The 12,929-nt window shown below is 38.2% G+C and overlaps 1 protein-coding gene across 3 annotated transcripts in view; it reads right to left on the reverse strand.

Moving 5' to 3' along the window:
- Positions 1-12,929, reverse strand: part of wdr27 (WD repeat domain 27) — a 53,184-nt gene that overhangs the window by 33,207 nt on the left and 7,048 nt on the right. For all 3 annotated transcript variants that reach the window (XM_042432561.1, XM_042432559.1, XM_042432562.1), the window contains exons 12-17: positions 11,948-12,021; positions 4,816-4,885; positions 3,739-3,807; positions 3,550-3,653; positions 2,637-2,726; positions 1,577-1,698 (exon numbers count right to left, since the gene is read on the reverse strand). In XM_042432561.1, the coding sequence (XP_042288495.1) occupies positions 1,577-1,698; positions 2,637-2,726; positions 3,550-3,653; positions 3,739-3,807; positions 4,816-4,885; positions 11,948-12,021 (529 nt within the window). The remainder of the gene's footprint in view (positions 1-1,576; positions 1,699-2,636; positions 2,727-3,549; positions 3,654-3,738; positions 3,808-4,815; positions 4,886-11,947; positions 12,022-12,929) is intronic.

Here is a 12,929-nt window from a genome sequence, read left to right on the forward strand (position 1 = left end):
CTGATTCAGACCTTTGTCTAATTACTCCATGATGCCTCAGAGTTATTTATAACAAAGTCAAGTCACAGCTGAATTCTGAAAGCAATAAAAAGCTGTAATAATAAGTACTGTCCAACTCGATAGTTTTTAATTGATCAATTGCTCATGCAAGCCACTAAAATGTGAAGTATTGTCTGAGTTATTCCATAAAACAGTATAAACCCAGAATAATACACTTGTGGGCATTTATGGTAGACAATATAAATCTTAAATGTTTGCTAAATTCTGATATCATTTACATACACTTCAAACCAAAATCCCTATCCAATCTCACAAGACTACCAATAATCTGACATCTGAAGACTTCCAACACTGTTTTGGGAATATTGTGTGGTCACTCAAGTGATTTCTTTCTAGAGAACTCTGAAAAGCTATTTGTACTTCTGGCTCACCCTAACGGAGCTCTTGTCTCTCAAAAGACTTGCATTTGTTGCCAAGTTGTTTCACAAGAAAACCAAGTAGTCAAAGGCTGCAGACACGGCAAAGCTCGAAACAATCTGAGTGGAGCAAAGCAGGGATGGTTAGCATCAGCCACAGGGAGACCCCAGATTTGAGGACAAATCTTTGTTTTCACTTGGCATGGGAAATGAGACACATCTCTTACTGTCGCATGGAATGTGATACCTCATGAAGTAAGGAGGGTCTGCATATGATCAGAGTTTTGGATGCTCTGAGTTGAGCAGATGCTCTGAATGACAAAGTCACTATCTTTGAGCCAAGAAACACACTATTTCATCACCCCAATTAATTTGGCTTTCTCATTTTTAATTCCATGAGGCTATTTTTATTAGAAAAGGAAAAAGTGAATTAAGCAAGTTTCATATCAATGTGTCAAAGATACATTTAGAGCATTACACAGAAATTCCACTATGGAAACTTTGTTATACAGGTGCACCATGGCTGAGTTTCTAATGACATACAAACAAGTTTGAGTTCAAGATCAAGTTCTTTATTGTTACATCTCATTAAACAAGTATAAGAGAGTAAAAATCTTAGATTTCAGCTCCTTGACAATGCAGTAAGGAAAAAACAAGACGAAAACGGAGCAAATGACAGTAGACAATTGTCTTCACAAACCTGAGAGATTATATTCTTAAAGCATCTTTTTTGAGGACGGCAAATGAGAACATGTTGCAAAACATTGTGGATACAGCAGCAACCACAGTCATTCAAGTGTGGCATCACTTTCTCATTTACAACACGACAATTATCCTTCCCACAATCACAGCTTTCTTTGAAGACAAGAGTGGGAGTAAAAATGTGTGTCTGTAGTTTTTTTCTTCTAAACTGATTTGAGTTAGACCTTCAGTGGGAGGACATTTTTGCAATGTGATGTCACTTGGCTGGTTCGTACTTCACTTCTTTTTTAGGGTTAGGACTTGGGTTTGGGTTAGAATAATGAGTGAGTTAAGGTTTGATTAAGGATTGAGGTCAGGCATGATGGTTAAGATTAGGGTGAAAGGAAGGGGAATGAATGTAGACAATACAAATGAATAAAATACACAAGTGTGTGTTAGTGAATTCATGAAACATTTACCATGATAATTGCAGGCTCTGGGCTGCCATGGGTCCAGATTCGTAGAGTCTGGTCTTCTGAGGCACTCAACCACCACTGTCTGTTGAGGCTCCAGCTCACACTGCTCACTGGCTTGTCATGCCCTGCGTACAAAGAGAGTGGCTCAGAATTCACCTGGAAATGCAGTGTGTGGTTGCAACATTTACTTTTACGGTATTGTTCAGAGGATCACCGTGACCTACTGGTCACCCCAACTTTTGTCCTCTTATCTCTGCTGCCCCCCTGTGGAGAGTGTGTTCACGCTGCAATTTAGTCATCAAGTGCAAACAGAAGCTTGACATACATGTATATCCTTTCTTTGCCCATCAATGTTTACTTTACTGCTAAGGTCGCTTGGTGGCAGACAGAATTTATCTCCTAACAGAGAGCTCATAGTAATACTTACATCTTTAATAATGTGAAGAATAGTGTATAATTATATTAGTTAAATCTCACAATAGTTTGTCTCAAAAGGCAATGTGCCCTTTTCATCTTTACTCCCCCCTCCCAACCACCACCACCACCACCACCACCTGGGTCTTACTGTTTGACAAAAACAAAGACGGCATGTACCAAAGTCATGCTTTGGAATATAACCACACCATGCTTTTCTGATAAAAGAGGACCTTAATCTACAGTTTTGACAGCGATAACAGAGTGAATATTTGGGAAGTGAATATTAGGATTTTCCTTGGAATCTTTAATCTTAAACCATGGATCCATTTCAAAGTATGTTATTCAGAATAATCCAAATAAGGTAGATCTAAATCCAAGCTGAGGATGAATTTCTTAGTGTTCCTATTAACATCAGGATGAAGATCTTAATCTAAAACAGCTCTGAAATGTGAGCCAAATATGCAGGTCAATTAGTGAAGCCCCATTATAAAAACACATAATGACTATTGCATAAAATGAACTGAATCACTCCTTTGTAAAAGAAACACAAACATCAAAAGCAATGCTGACTAAAGCCACTGGTGACTGAGGGCAAGTATAACTCAGAGGTTTTGAAGGCCTGGGTGCTCATGTCAACTTCATGCACCTGTGTAGACAGCTGGATTGCCAGTAAGGGAGGACTTGTACAATAGCACTGAGTTGTCGCCAAGACCACACAGGATTTGTTTTCCGTCACCTGGGAGAAACATAGAAACACAGAACTGTTTTACTAGGATTTTTCAGTCAACAGCTGATTTATTATTCTGATTATAGGAAAGAGGTTTTCAAACAGAGCAGGAAAGAAAAGTGTTTTGATTGAAAATTGACAGGGAAATTTATACTAAATGTAATATAATTCTGTATCTTTAATTTATTGCCAATCAAAATTTAATAAAATGGGGCAGCTAACGTACAGTACAGTCTAAGTTCAATTACTGTTTACCTTAATTCACCCTTCTAGTTGAGGATAGACAAAACTGGTGATAAAACTGCTTTTATCAGTTTTATTTGATAAAAATGTCTGATAAAATAATATAAAGTCAGGCTCCAATTGGTCTCTCCAATTCTAATGAATGAAAATTGTATTTTTATGTTGTAGAACTACCCTATGGTCCTAGGACATGACCTTGGATGATGATAATTTTCTATCACCTAGTTGAACTTGCATCTCAGTGTACAAGTAAGTGCTCATTTGTATATGGAGTAGGTCAGACTTACACAGACCTAACCAGGAGCTGACCAAGTCTAAACCTCCTGTTTCTGTCTCCTTACACTTCTTTTTTAATTAGTACTGTACTTTGGCTTGAGAGTTATCTTAGTAATATATTTTCCTGCCATCTTACTCACCACTGATTGGTTGTATTTGATAAACAATAGAACACTTCGGATAATTCCTTGGCAAAAGGAACACAGTTGAATGTGCACTCCTTACAAAGTGTAAGATTATGTAAATGCATTATCATATATTGCTTTACAGATCATGGACAGTACTACACAACCAGCTTCAGTAATTGTCTCACCTGTATACTGAAGGCAGTAGACTGGTTTGTTAGCAATGCTAAGATGAACGCGTGGAAGAGTGGGTGCTGCGCTGTCTGCTGGGTAATCTCTGAGGAGTAAACCTCTGAATGACAATAAAGATGATCAATAGTCAGGGCAAAAATTAAGTTTTAAAATGTTGAAAAATGACAATAGAAGAGAGTGCTTACGTATTTTTGCTAGCCTTTGTCGAGGATCTGCTTTTCTGAACATTTGTTTTAGGTGAAAACATAACCCTTCTGAAAAACAAAGCCAACAAAACTTCAACCTTTATGGTTTGGTCTACATCAAATTTTTACTATTACTTTTGATTTACTATTTACTACTAATCTTTACGATAAAAATGCTTAATTGTAGTCTACAATAGATTTAGAATGCAGTTTGTAGACTGCAATAGGTCCCCAAGTTTAATTAGCAATTTATTTGACATTTTGAGGATCAAAATGCATCAAGAAAGAAGCTGGGCTATGATGTCTTGTGGTGAGCTAAACCAGACTGTGGGCTAGGCTGCCAGAACAGCCTGTGAGGCTCAGACACTGGAGGGTTTGTTGGGAATGCCTCTCTGTCAGCACAAATTTTAACTCTCATCTTCCATTGTATCCTGGCACAGTTTAAATGGACCCTGTTCAAAAACGCTGTTGTGGGAGTAGCTGCAAAGAGCAGTGGGCTGAAAGCGGTTGGTGTTTCTAATCCAAAAGGATCTAAGGTGTTGTAATTGAGACACCAGCAGGGGATGCTCCACGTTGTCTGCCTTTTAAGGTGTATTGAGAATGATGGATTGGGAGGAGTGTCGCCTGGGGTACACTGACAAGATGCAAAGAGTACATCTTCTGTACAAGTTAAGTCTTGGAGTGCCAGAGAAGCAGATGAAGCTGAACAACTAAAAGGTTTCTGGGGAAAGAATGTCTGGGCAGCTGCAGTCTGCTTGCCCCACTGCCCCCTTTAATGTGACCTAGATGAATGTGATGTGTCCTGCAAGGGCAATGCCATAAAAAATGCCACATTTTAAAATGGGCGGCCCTTAGAGAAATTGAAACCATGTGCCATACTTTTTAAGTACCTGCAATTTAAGAAAACAGGGAAATCCATGGAATATAAAAAGTTTAGTTCCTCCTTACACTCAAACATGTACAGTTTCTCTTTACTCTAACCCAATTTTGGGACAATAGAATATACAGTACCAGTCTGACCGGTACTGTGCCTTAATTTGAATTTCTGTTAGGCGAAAAATTACTTTATCAACCTACCTTGGGGAGCTGCTGTATCCAGATGACTTCACCTTTGAATGGAAGACAAGAGGCTGTTCCTTTATACCTCCTTTGTAAAAAAAAAAGATAAGGACACAGTGACAAACACAAGTACTTCCATGAGCATAAATGACCTACAGTATATGTACCCAAGGCAGAGATAAAAGATTAAACTTAAAAGAAAGAGTCCCATATGCAAATGCACAGATATTACAATATGAGTCAAAGGTATGAAGGAAAAACAAACCCTCAGTATTAGTTTCAATAATAAGGATAGAACTTCTCATTATACTGTAATGGGTTTTGATGGATTATACAATGAAAGAAGGATCCATATTATTGGGTGACCGCTCTGTGTTGTAAGCATTAAGTGCATCAGCCACAAACTGTGGGGATGGGGCAGTTGCTCCCTGTTCGCTGTCAGTGCCTTTATTATATTACAATGAGCTCATTTTTTCCACAGCTATTAAAATGTGTTAGGCTTTCCAAAAACTGCTCTCCTGTCAAATACAGACAAAGTAAGAAGAAGTCACATAATCTCTGAGCAGCAATTTAGGACTTCAGTTGCATCAGAAAAAAAAAAGCATATATATACATATACATTTGGTGCACTGCTTTGACTCCAATTCAGCACTTGCTTTAACATAAGCAAAGATTAACCTGTTGAACATACATTTCATCTAATATTAATCAATCAATGAATTTACTTGACTAACAAAACTACAAACTGCAAGTAGACCTGGACAAGTTAGCTGTGTGTCTTAAATACAGGTCTTGCAATCTATTACCATTTTTTTCCACAGATTGATTGGTGCCGTGGTCTTATCCAGTCACACTGATGTGTTTACAGCAGTAGTCTATTTTCCATATGTCAAAAAGACAGATTATCAATCAAACTTTTTAGAAATGGAAACTTTACAATAGAATCCCTGATGAAGAGTCAATAACATGAAAACTTATGGTTAGTATAGTTATCAACAAAAACTGTTTACCATAAAGTTAGCAATATACAACACAATTCTGTGGTTTAATCTGTATAATATATCATTAAACTTACAAAACCTAAGCAGTTAAACATACTCACCTGCCTGTGAATCCTTTGGCTATTGCTAAGTATTGTCAGTTCTTCTTTGCAAATAAGTATAGCTACTGGCCCAAGACAAAAGATATTTGATGCAAACAGCAGTGAAACCGACCAGTCCACAACAAAAAGAAACACATCTGGAACTCTTTTCAATCCTCTCTTATCTTGGAATGCTTTTCATCTTTGATCATCATCAGCAGTGTCAATGTTCACTTGAGTTTTGGCTTGAAGGGTATTTTTCCTGTAAAGGACACTTGACATCCCTTGAACAATTACTCTGTTCCCTTTTCCTTGGATTTTGAGTTGAAATTTGAGTTTCTCTGAATACATATTGTTTATTTATCTGTTCAGCCACAATGGGCATCACTGTCAATAATATTCTTTCCAATGAACTGCTGCGCTGCTTCTGTAAAAGCAATATTCTTCTTTCCCCTGGTGGTACCAGGTACCATGAGTAAATGTAAAAGCTTTTATGAACCCACTATTCAACTTATTAGGCTAAATCAGTATTTATTGGTATCTTATCTGCAAATAGTAGAAGAAGGGACATTTATATACAAATTATTAGTACAACTCATATCTCCAAACCCACTGTACCATTCTTGAATGGAGAAAAATGAATTGTTACAAAATACTGTACTAATAATGAATGCATTATTTGCCTTTTATAAACTTGAGAACAAAAGGTCTTGTGACACTGGCCACATGAAGCACCTTCCTCCATTCCTTCATTGTGTTGCGTGGGGTAGGGTATTGTAGAGTAGCCTTTGATCTATAACAAATTATATGCAGGAAACTAAGCATTTAAGGCCAGAAATCTAATTACCTGGCAACACATTCCGTTGACATTGCTCAACAACCCTATCGACCCCCTGCTGATATATAATGGTCATTTAGTTTTATGGGGCAATAAAAATCTCAATTTTTTGCCCCTATAATTTACGCTGACTTAACATTAGACCCTATTTGAAGAAAAGTGAGAGTTTCAGACAAATTTCCAAGTCTAGTCATATCTGTGTAAAACCACAGCGGTTTGCTGTGTGCTCCTTTCACAGCTCCCATGATGTAAGACTTAGTCCAACCTCTTCCACTCCCCAAGGACCCTGGTGTCCTCAGCTGACATTACTGTCTTTCAGAGGCTGTAGGCTGCTGGCTCATATGAAACTAGATGACCTAAGGAATCCATTGGTACCAACCATGTCATGCTAGCTTGTCAGTAAGGGGGCTAAATAAAGCTCCAAAATTAGACTAAATTTTGGCAAGGGAAAAACTGGCATGGCCATTTTCAAAGGGGTCCCTTGACCTCTCACCTCAAGATATCTGAATGAAAGTGGGTTCTATGGGCACCCACGAGTCTCCCCTTTACAGACATGCTCACTTTACGCTAATCCAATGCAGTTTTTGGCAGAAACCATGCAGTTTTTTGCATGTAGTATAAATGTGTTATTTTTGTGTATTCTAAAAATGATGTATTTGAATATTTCTGCATACTGGGGTCCCTAAACAATCTTGAAATTGCAAAAATTTGGTATGAATGGAAAGCTGAGACTCTTGTGGATTCAATGAGCCCAATTGTATTATAATAGTAGTCATTTCATTGTAGTGAGACTATTTTTTGAAACTTGACCTCACTCTGTAAAATGACCTATTGTGACCTCTAGGATAATCACAGCCTCATGAAACTTTACAACCACAAATTAGAGATGTAGAGCATTCAGAGGATGTATGGCTTCCCTAGGTGTATTGACTGTAAGTGGGTTTCTGAGCAATTTTCAGAACAGAAGTGCTCGCAATCAAATTGCCAAAAAATGCAATTCTTATAGAAATCTCCAAATGTCAAAGGTTTTTGATACCAAACCGCAGCATGAATTTTTCTATGGTGTTCCTCAAGGTCTTGGTGTCTTAATGTGGTATTTAGAGGGATTATTGACCATTTTTATCAATTCTTGAGTGGTCGAAAATGGTTACATTTTGCATTAAATCTGTGTAACAAATGGTATCAACCCAAAAATTGCTGCAACAACTTATGAGACATAACTGAGTACGTGAATGGCCTTCATATGCTTCCATCATAATGTTCTAAGCCCTTATACAGTCTAAACTTTCAAAATTTGAATAGGCACCTAAACAAAACACAATGTTTTTACAGATTTATTACTAGAAAAACTGAGCTGTATGTCAAATTAATCTTCAGGTTCCCAGCTTTCATATGATGTATACTACTTCTACGTGGCATATACTGTTGACCTGCTAACTCCCCCTAAAGATCACCTGTCCCCCCCAAAATGGGTCTATAGTAGCATGGCAGGAGTGGAAGGGGCTTAGTCTCAACGATTACGAAAAAAATGTTTCATAATATTGAAATTCTTCAGTCTAGCTGAAAACATCAGGATGTTTAGCAACAAATGGTGAAAATAAGGTTTAGCCTGCAGTCACAGAATACATTAACCTGACACACCAGATGGTTTGTTACACAGAACCATCTGAGAAGTTGTCCATGGAAACTGTTTGAAAAAGGGCAGGGACTCTCAAAAAATATTTGGCAGGTGATGGGATGAACTATCTGTTTATCATCGTCTATCACTGTCTTACCTTGTGAGGCAGCTGGATTCACGTCACTAATTGATCCACCACCGGTGGTTCGGACACAAGCGCATAACTTGAAGCCTGACAAGATGGATTCTCGCGTGATCTCATGATGCCGTGATCTTGCGAATCCAGCTGACTCGCAAGGTAAAAAATACAGCAACACCATCAAGAAGACTATCTGCTGTGTTTAGGTCTGCACCTGTAGCACTAAAAACCAAGAGTAGTTATCAGGTGGTTTGGATTGACAAGACTTCAAATATACATCACTATTTTAGATCCTGTGATTTTAAGAAGTGACAGTTATTCATTTCACAATTTGGGTTGCCTGCATTAGAGGGACAAGGCTACGGCCATCTCAAGAGTTTATTCTAAAATAAACCACTAACTCTTGTTCTCAGACAAAGAACAAGAGATGGCAAAACACAGACCTCCCTCTGAGTTAGCTGTTGAATTTAGCCCAAGAAAAAGACCATTCAAGCCTCTAAAAATGTATAAACCATAGCAGGTATATATACAGTATGTCTCTAAGATATTATTTTGACAGTAACCAGAGTCTCTGGTATGAGTTATTACCTTACTGACCTGTGAAAAGTGGGGCACACAGTAGGAGAAAGGAGCGAGAGCAGAAGTGAGGAGGTATCAGAGCAACTGTAACTGAAGACTGACAGGAATTATGAATATGGAGCCAAACTAAGGATCTGACAGCAATAGAAATCATGTAGCACCTGAAGAATATGCACGCCATGTGGAACATGTGTGTAACATACAGTGGGGAAATGTACAGAGAGTGCAATAATACTGTATACTAATGTACATGTAGCTATAAGAATAAAATACAAGCTACAATATCAAACTTTAATAGACAGCTAAATTTAACATTTTTATGCTTAATGTATTCTAGTTGCTGTAATGCAGTGATAAAAGTTAGACTAATGAAACACTTTCCTCTTTCATTTTAAACTGTAGTAGTAAAGGCCTCTCATTTTCCTGTGTCTCACAGATTTTTTTCAAATCTCACTATACCCAAAACTGGTGAAGGAGCTTTAAAATATGAGAATGACAATGATGTTTAAAGGTTCTATATGTAGAATTCTGAAACAATTTACATTTATTAATTGTTTTTTATTGCCAATGAGTGAACAGTTTATAATGTAACATAAAAAATGAGACCTTCCCCGACTCTCTCCGTTGTCCGTAACAGCCTGTGGACTGATTTCTATGTAAGGGATTTCCCGCGAAAATCCAAAGGATGTGACATTTTGTGCGCTCCCGAGTGCCTTGCCTCTCTTCCATTAACGTCAACAAACGACTGGCTTAACGACACAACAATACAACAAAAATGGTGCTATCTGAACACCCTACAGGTATTAGCTCTCCAGCTAATGAAACAGCTAGATGCCTCTGTTGACCACTACACATTTCGCAAGAAAACACCCCCACAATAAGCCGCCCACTCCTGAGTACACACAGTTAAAACATTATTTCCTCAACAAAGGAGCAGAAAAAACAAGCTCTAGAATGATAGCAGAACATAGTTTACCCCTTTTGCCTTTTCTGTTGGTTGTCCAAAGGTCGTAACAAGCACACATTTCACAACAAAACTGCAGTGCGTTGCTCCCCCGTTATGGTGCATTGCTCCCCAGCCATAGCATATTGCTCCCAGGCCACAGCTCACTGAGCCTACCAGTGTTTAGTAAACATGGTTGGTAAAAAGAAGTTGGCGGTTTGCGGGTCGGGTCTGGTTCTGGTGTTTGATTAACATATATTTTTGCAAGTTTGGCGGTGCAGTTTGGCTCTCATAGGCCAGCAGCCACAGTGCAACAGGAGTCTGTGTGTGAGTATTTGTTTGTGAGCGTGTGCATGTACATAAAGCATTGGGGGGGCTGACTGACTGCGAGTGAGAGATGCTTTGCTGAAACATGGTGCAAAACACAATGTAAGAGATCTATTATGTAATTATGAGAAGTGTAAGAGAGGAAAGAGACATCACCTCATGCCACGATCACACAAGCACGAGCAACAGGATGTTGCTTGCAGCTCACTTATTGGCCACTGGTGTCACTAATGAGAGGGAATTTCTGATTCCTACATATAGAACGTTTAAAGCTCTGTGTCACTTCAAAGTAACATGATGTCTCGTAGCAGTAATTCAGATTATATTGTAGTTTAGTAACCATTGTCTTTTTTACATAAATCGAAGCCTGTTTTTCCTTCTGAAATCATTTCATTTTTTTAAACAGTGAAGGAAACAATGAAGGAAAATGTAAACACATTTTCTTTATAAAGTTACATTCCCAATAAAGAAAAACTTGAAATAATAATGTATCAATTCAATCTGTTTTTTCATGTTTATGTTACTGATGTGATCATTATCTATTCAAAACTAAGATACATTCAAATTGTATGCTGAACATGAAACCAAGGCAATGCAATGCTAACTGCTTATATTCCCCTGATAACCTCACTATAAAGCTGATCATCATCATCATCTCAAAAAAAGCCAACAGTCCTGGTTCATTTCATGATTATGTTACATGGCGGTGTGAGTTGACAACAGATATCCAATCTGCACTCACAGCTCTTTTGAAAAAGCTCCCTCAGACTCGTGCCAGGCTTATAATGGAGGAACATTTACTTTTCCAGGAGTCTCAGAGGTTTATGTTGTAATTTGTATACAATTCTGCAGATATCCCCAGGAATACAGAGATACATGGGGGCAGCATGGCGGGTTGCAGTAGTCCGTAAATGCTTGTGGTTTCTGGTCTGACAATGCAGTCACGCAGCACCTCTAGACTCCCCTGAAGATCCCCTACATAGTCTGGCACTGGCAGCTCCCTTCACTCCAGCTGTGGGGAGTCGGGCTAATACTGGCTTTCTCAGCACTAACTCTCTGTAAGAGCAACATGTAAACCACAGTATACTGTGGGTCCCCTGCAGAATAGTTTCAAGCTGCCAGATCCTAATGATACAGCAAAGAACCACAAATAAGCTCATGTTACCTTCAAATCCACGAGTGCCAGAATCAACCTACAACCAGGCTAATCAGTGACAATTTATCCAGATTTGTTGTATTCTCACTGTTGCATATTTTGAAGTACCTGTCCATGTGGCAAATGAAAACTGAAAAGAATCTAATGCCCCATCAACAACCCCCACAAAGCAAAGGATGCAATGTTTTCCATCCTCTATGCTTACAGATAATGAGGAGGTAGCTCTTGTAATAGTCAAACAGACTTTCTATAAACCTTCAATAAGTACAATTTAAGATAATCATCTTGTAGCTAAACAAAACAGACAGCGAGTCAGTCATGAGTGAATAATAAATGAATAAATGAATAATAAAAAAGGTCATGCTCTTAAAACCAAGAGTCCTCAAACAGCAGTAACTCACTTTTTATTTTACCTAAGTGACTGTAAGTGAGGGGTGAGTGAATGTTCAGATACAGACAGGACGCTGACCTTTTTTTTTAGGTTGGTTGGACTCCTTCTTCTTTAACTCAGCATTCAGAGGAGATTCAAGCAGTGGCGGGGAGCTGAAAACAAGGGAGGGATGACCCGGGGGAAAGAGTTACTGGAATGAAAGCACACAGCATTTTCCACTAGTCCCTCTAATTCTCAGTACCATGATATTGTTGACTCATGAAAAAACAGACGGCAGGAATGGTTATAATAGACCAAGTTAATATGGAAATGTCAAAGTCAGAAGTAGTTACAGACACAAGGCCAACTATTAAAAAAGGCACACTCATATATTCTACTGTTGGTGAGGTCAGATGACCACTGTTTGAGGACAAGCAAAAGAAGTCTATAACAGCACTGTTTTTGCAAGTTTTAACAAGCTGACATGATTATGCTTTGGCTCATAAATTGCAGATTTGTTAAATTAGAAACACACATAATGTTGATGAAATTATCATTATTTATAGGTGCTGCTGGATTTTGCTAAATCATCATTTATACAGGTATAGGTAATACCTATGAATTTCATTTTCATTTCCCCAGAGGACAGTTTTGAGTCTGGCATTTATGAAGGGACGTTATTGTGAGAGTAATAAGTATGATTTTCTGGATTAAGGAGTACATCCAGTACTGACAGCTTAATCAAAACTCATGTGGATTTAAAAGCTTAGATATATAAAAATGCTCACAGTGTTAAGTCATTCACAGAGAACAAAGCAGGCTGTAAGCAAATGAGCTGCAGAATAAGCTTTTACTCTTGTGTCTTTTGTAGATTGTTGTATGATATACAACACACTCTTGACCTCATCATTTAAAATACAAGTATCTTAGATACATACAACTGTCTCTGGCAGGTAGTCTTATGTTCCAGTCATTGTATATATAAGGCTCCGCCAGGTGCAAGAGTCTCTGAGCAAGATAATGACTTTCTACTAACAGTAGTGATTCGTTACTTTGATCTACAAGTGTAAGAGAGCCAGCA

Source organism: Thunnus maccoyii, chromosome 14, assembly GCF_910596095.1.
Source record: "Thunnus maccoyii chromosome 14, fThuMac1.1, whole genome shotgun sequence".
Lineage (NCBI taxonomy): Eukaryota > Metazoa > Chordata > Actinopteri > Scombriformes > Scombridae > Thunnus > Thunnus maccoyii.